General features: G+C 59.6%; 1 protein-coding gene across 3 annotated transcripts in view; it reads left to right on the forward strand.

Moving 5' to 3' along the window:
• The first annotated feature begins 1,285 nt into the window (after nucleotides 1–1,285).
• ccnd2a (cyclin D2, a) overlaps nucleotides 1,286–2,367 on the forward strand; it is a 28,449-nt gene continuing 27,367 nt past the window's right edge. The window contains exon 1 of one of the 3 annotated variants that reach the window (XM_043713681.1): nucleotides 1,286–2,297. In XM_043713681.1, the coding sequence (XP_043569616.1) occupies nucleotides 2,103–2,297 (195 nt within the window). In that variant the 5' untranslated portion in view covers nucleotides 1,286–2,102. The remainder of the gene's footprint in view (nucleotides 2,298–2,367) is intronic. The other 2 variants (XM_043713682.1, XM_043713680.1) reach the window with 2 other exon arrangements.

The raw sequence follows: 2,367 nt of genomic DNA on the forward strand, positions 1-2,367 counted from the left end.
TCAAGCCAATTTTTAAAAAGCACAGTGGAGAGCTTTCTGTGGACCACTGACAAACTGTCAATCAGGGGCTCTCGCCTTCTGTCAATCCCTGAGACTCTCGGTGCCTGTCAATTCGAAGAAGTTATGTCAAATTCGAAACGTGAATCATAGTTTTGCAGCACTGAAACAGGCCCTGTTTCCACGTGTCCACGCTGGTGATGGGTATAAAGCTCTTGGCGAGCAGTCTTGCATGATTTGGCGTTTCAGGTTTTCCCTGTTCAGGGAAGCTTCCAGATCGCAATTTCTGTTTTATTTCAGATCTCCAGCATTCACACAACTACTTTTATCACCCGTCAATCATTGATCATGAGCAGGGCTCTCTCGGCGACTGAGTAGAGACGGAACTCCTGTCAATCAGGGCGTGGCGCGGCTACAAAGACGAGCGATCACGGCTAGTGGGCGGGACTCCCGTGTACCGACCAATCTCCGACTGGAGGCGGGGATACCATCACCTGTCTATCACAGGGAAGGATGCAATTTGCATCTGTCTGGGGAGGGTGTGACCGGCAGATGTGCATCATTGGGAGCTTGCTACACCAGTCCATCACGGGGGCAGGGAGGCAATCGGCTTCTGTCTGTCACTGGGAGGGGATCAGGTTCCTGGAGATGTTCATCACTCGGGGGGCTTTCTCCACCTGGTGTAAACTGGGGGGGGGGGGGGTGGCAACTGGCATCTGTCAATCTCTGGGACAATGTCTACCTGGATCTGTCCATCACTGCGAGGAGGGTTACCTGCACCTGTCCATCTGAGGGGGAGGAGGTGCTGTATGCCTGGCGAACACTGGGGCGGGGGCGCGAGTGAGTACCTGTTGGTACTGAAAGAATGGGATTACAATACAGTAGTTACATGGTTGGTATCTAATGCTTTTTCTGATGTGGGCGGAGACCTAACATTGTCAATCACAAAGGGGCGGGCTCCAACTTTCCGTCAATCGCCGACGGGGGCGGGGTTTTAACCGCAGAGAGTGGGACACAGCCCAGTGACAATCACAGTGGGGACATGAGCCTAACCGGAGAAAGTGAGGACTGCAGATGCTGGAGATCAGAGCTGAAAATGTGTTGCTGGAAAAGCGCAGCAGGTCAGGCAGCATCCAAGGAACAGGAGAAATTCCTGAAGAAGGGCTTATGCCCGAAACGTCGATTCTCCTGCTCCTTGGATGCTGCCTGACCTGCTGCGCTTTTCCAGCAACACATTTTCAGCATGAGCCTAACCGCCAGTCAACAGCTTGGTGGGCGGGGAATCGCCGTTCAGCTCGGAGGGGGCGTCGACCTATCCGCCAGTCATTAATAGAGGGGCGTGGTCTTAGCCGACCGTCTACCAGCAAGCGGGCGTGGCCATAACTGCAATTCTTTCACAGAGCGGATGGGCTCCCAGCGGCCTGTCCATCACAGAGGGGGCGGTCTCCAAGTCACATGTCCATCACTGAGGGGGCGGATTCCCATTCGCCTGTCCATCAGAAGGGGTGGGCCCCAACTTGACTATCCATCAAAAGGGGAGGCGGGTCGTAGGCGCCAGTCTATAAGAAAGGGGGCGTGGCCCACACGCGACAATTGGAGGGGGCGGGGCTCTCTGGGAGCACGCGGAGCGCCAACGGCAGGGAGGCGGACTCGGGGTTTAATCTCCGTTAAACCCGCAGCTTCGCTCGTCCACCCCCCCGATTCGCGCGTGGTTCCTTCTCAGCGGCCGCGGCTCCCCATCGTGCCCCGGCGATGTACCGTGCCCACCTTGGGTGCCACCCTGGCGGCGGCCTTTCATGAGTGCCCCGATGTGCATGGCCGCCGTCCCCTACCGCTGGCCTCCCCGCTTCCCGCTGCCCGTGTCGGATGTGCGCGCTGACTGCGCCCGCCCAGCCGCCGCTCGACACCATCAGCGGCTGCCCGCTCCGTGCGTCAGCGCGTCCCGTCCGGAGCCGCAGCCCCAGCCCCAGCCTTGGCCCCGCACCGCCTGAGGGAGGTTAGACCAGGACAGGCCAGCCCAGGACACCAGCTTCCCGTGCCGTGCCGTGCCGCCCCCTCCCCCCGGCCCCTCTCTGTCTCTGTCCTTCCTCTCGCCGTTGGCCGCCATGGAGCTGCTGTGTTGTGAGCCGGAGACGGTGAGGAGGGCGCTGCCCGACCCCAAGCTGCTGCGAGATGACCGTGTGCTGCACAATCTGCTCGCGCTCGAGGAGCGCTATTTGCCGGCCTGCTCCTACTTCAAGTGCTTGCAGCTGGACATCCAGCCCTACATGCGGAGGATGTTGGCCGCCTGGATGCTCGAGGTGCGTATTCGGAGGACACCCCCAGTCCCGAGATCAGCCCCCCCCCCCACACACCCTCTCCACTGTCCCC

The sequence above is a fragment of the Chiloscyllium plagiosum genome, chromosome 23 (genome assembly GCF_004010195.1).
Source record: "Chiloscyllium plagiosum isolate BGI_BamShark_2017 chromosome 23, ASM401019v2, whole genome shotgun sequence".
NCBI lineage: Eukaryota > Metazoa > Chordata > Chondrichthyes > Orectolobiformes > Hemiscylliidae > Chiloscyllium > Chiloscyllium plagiosum.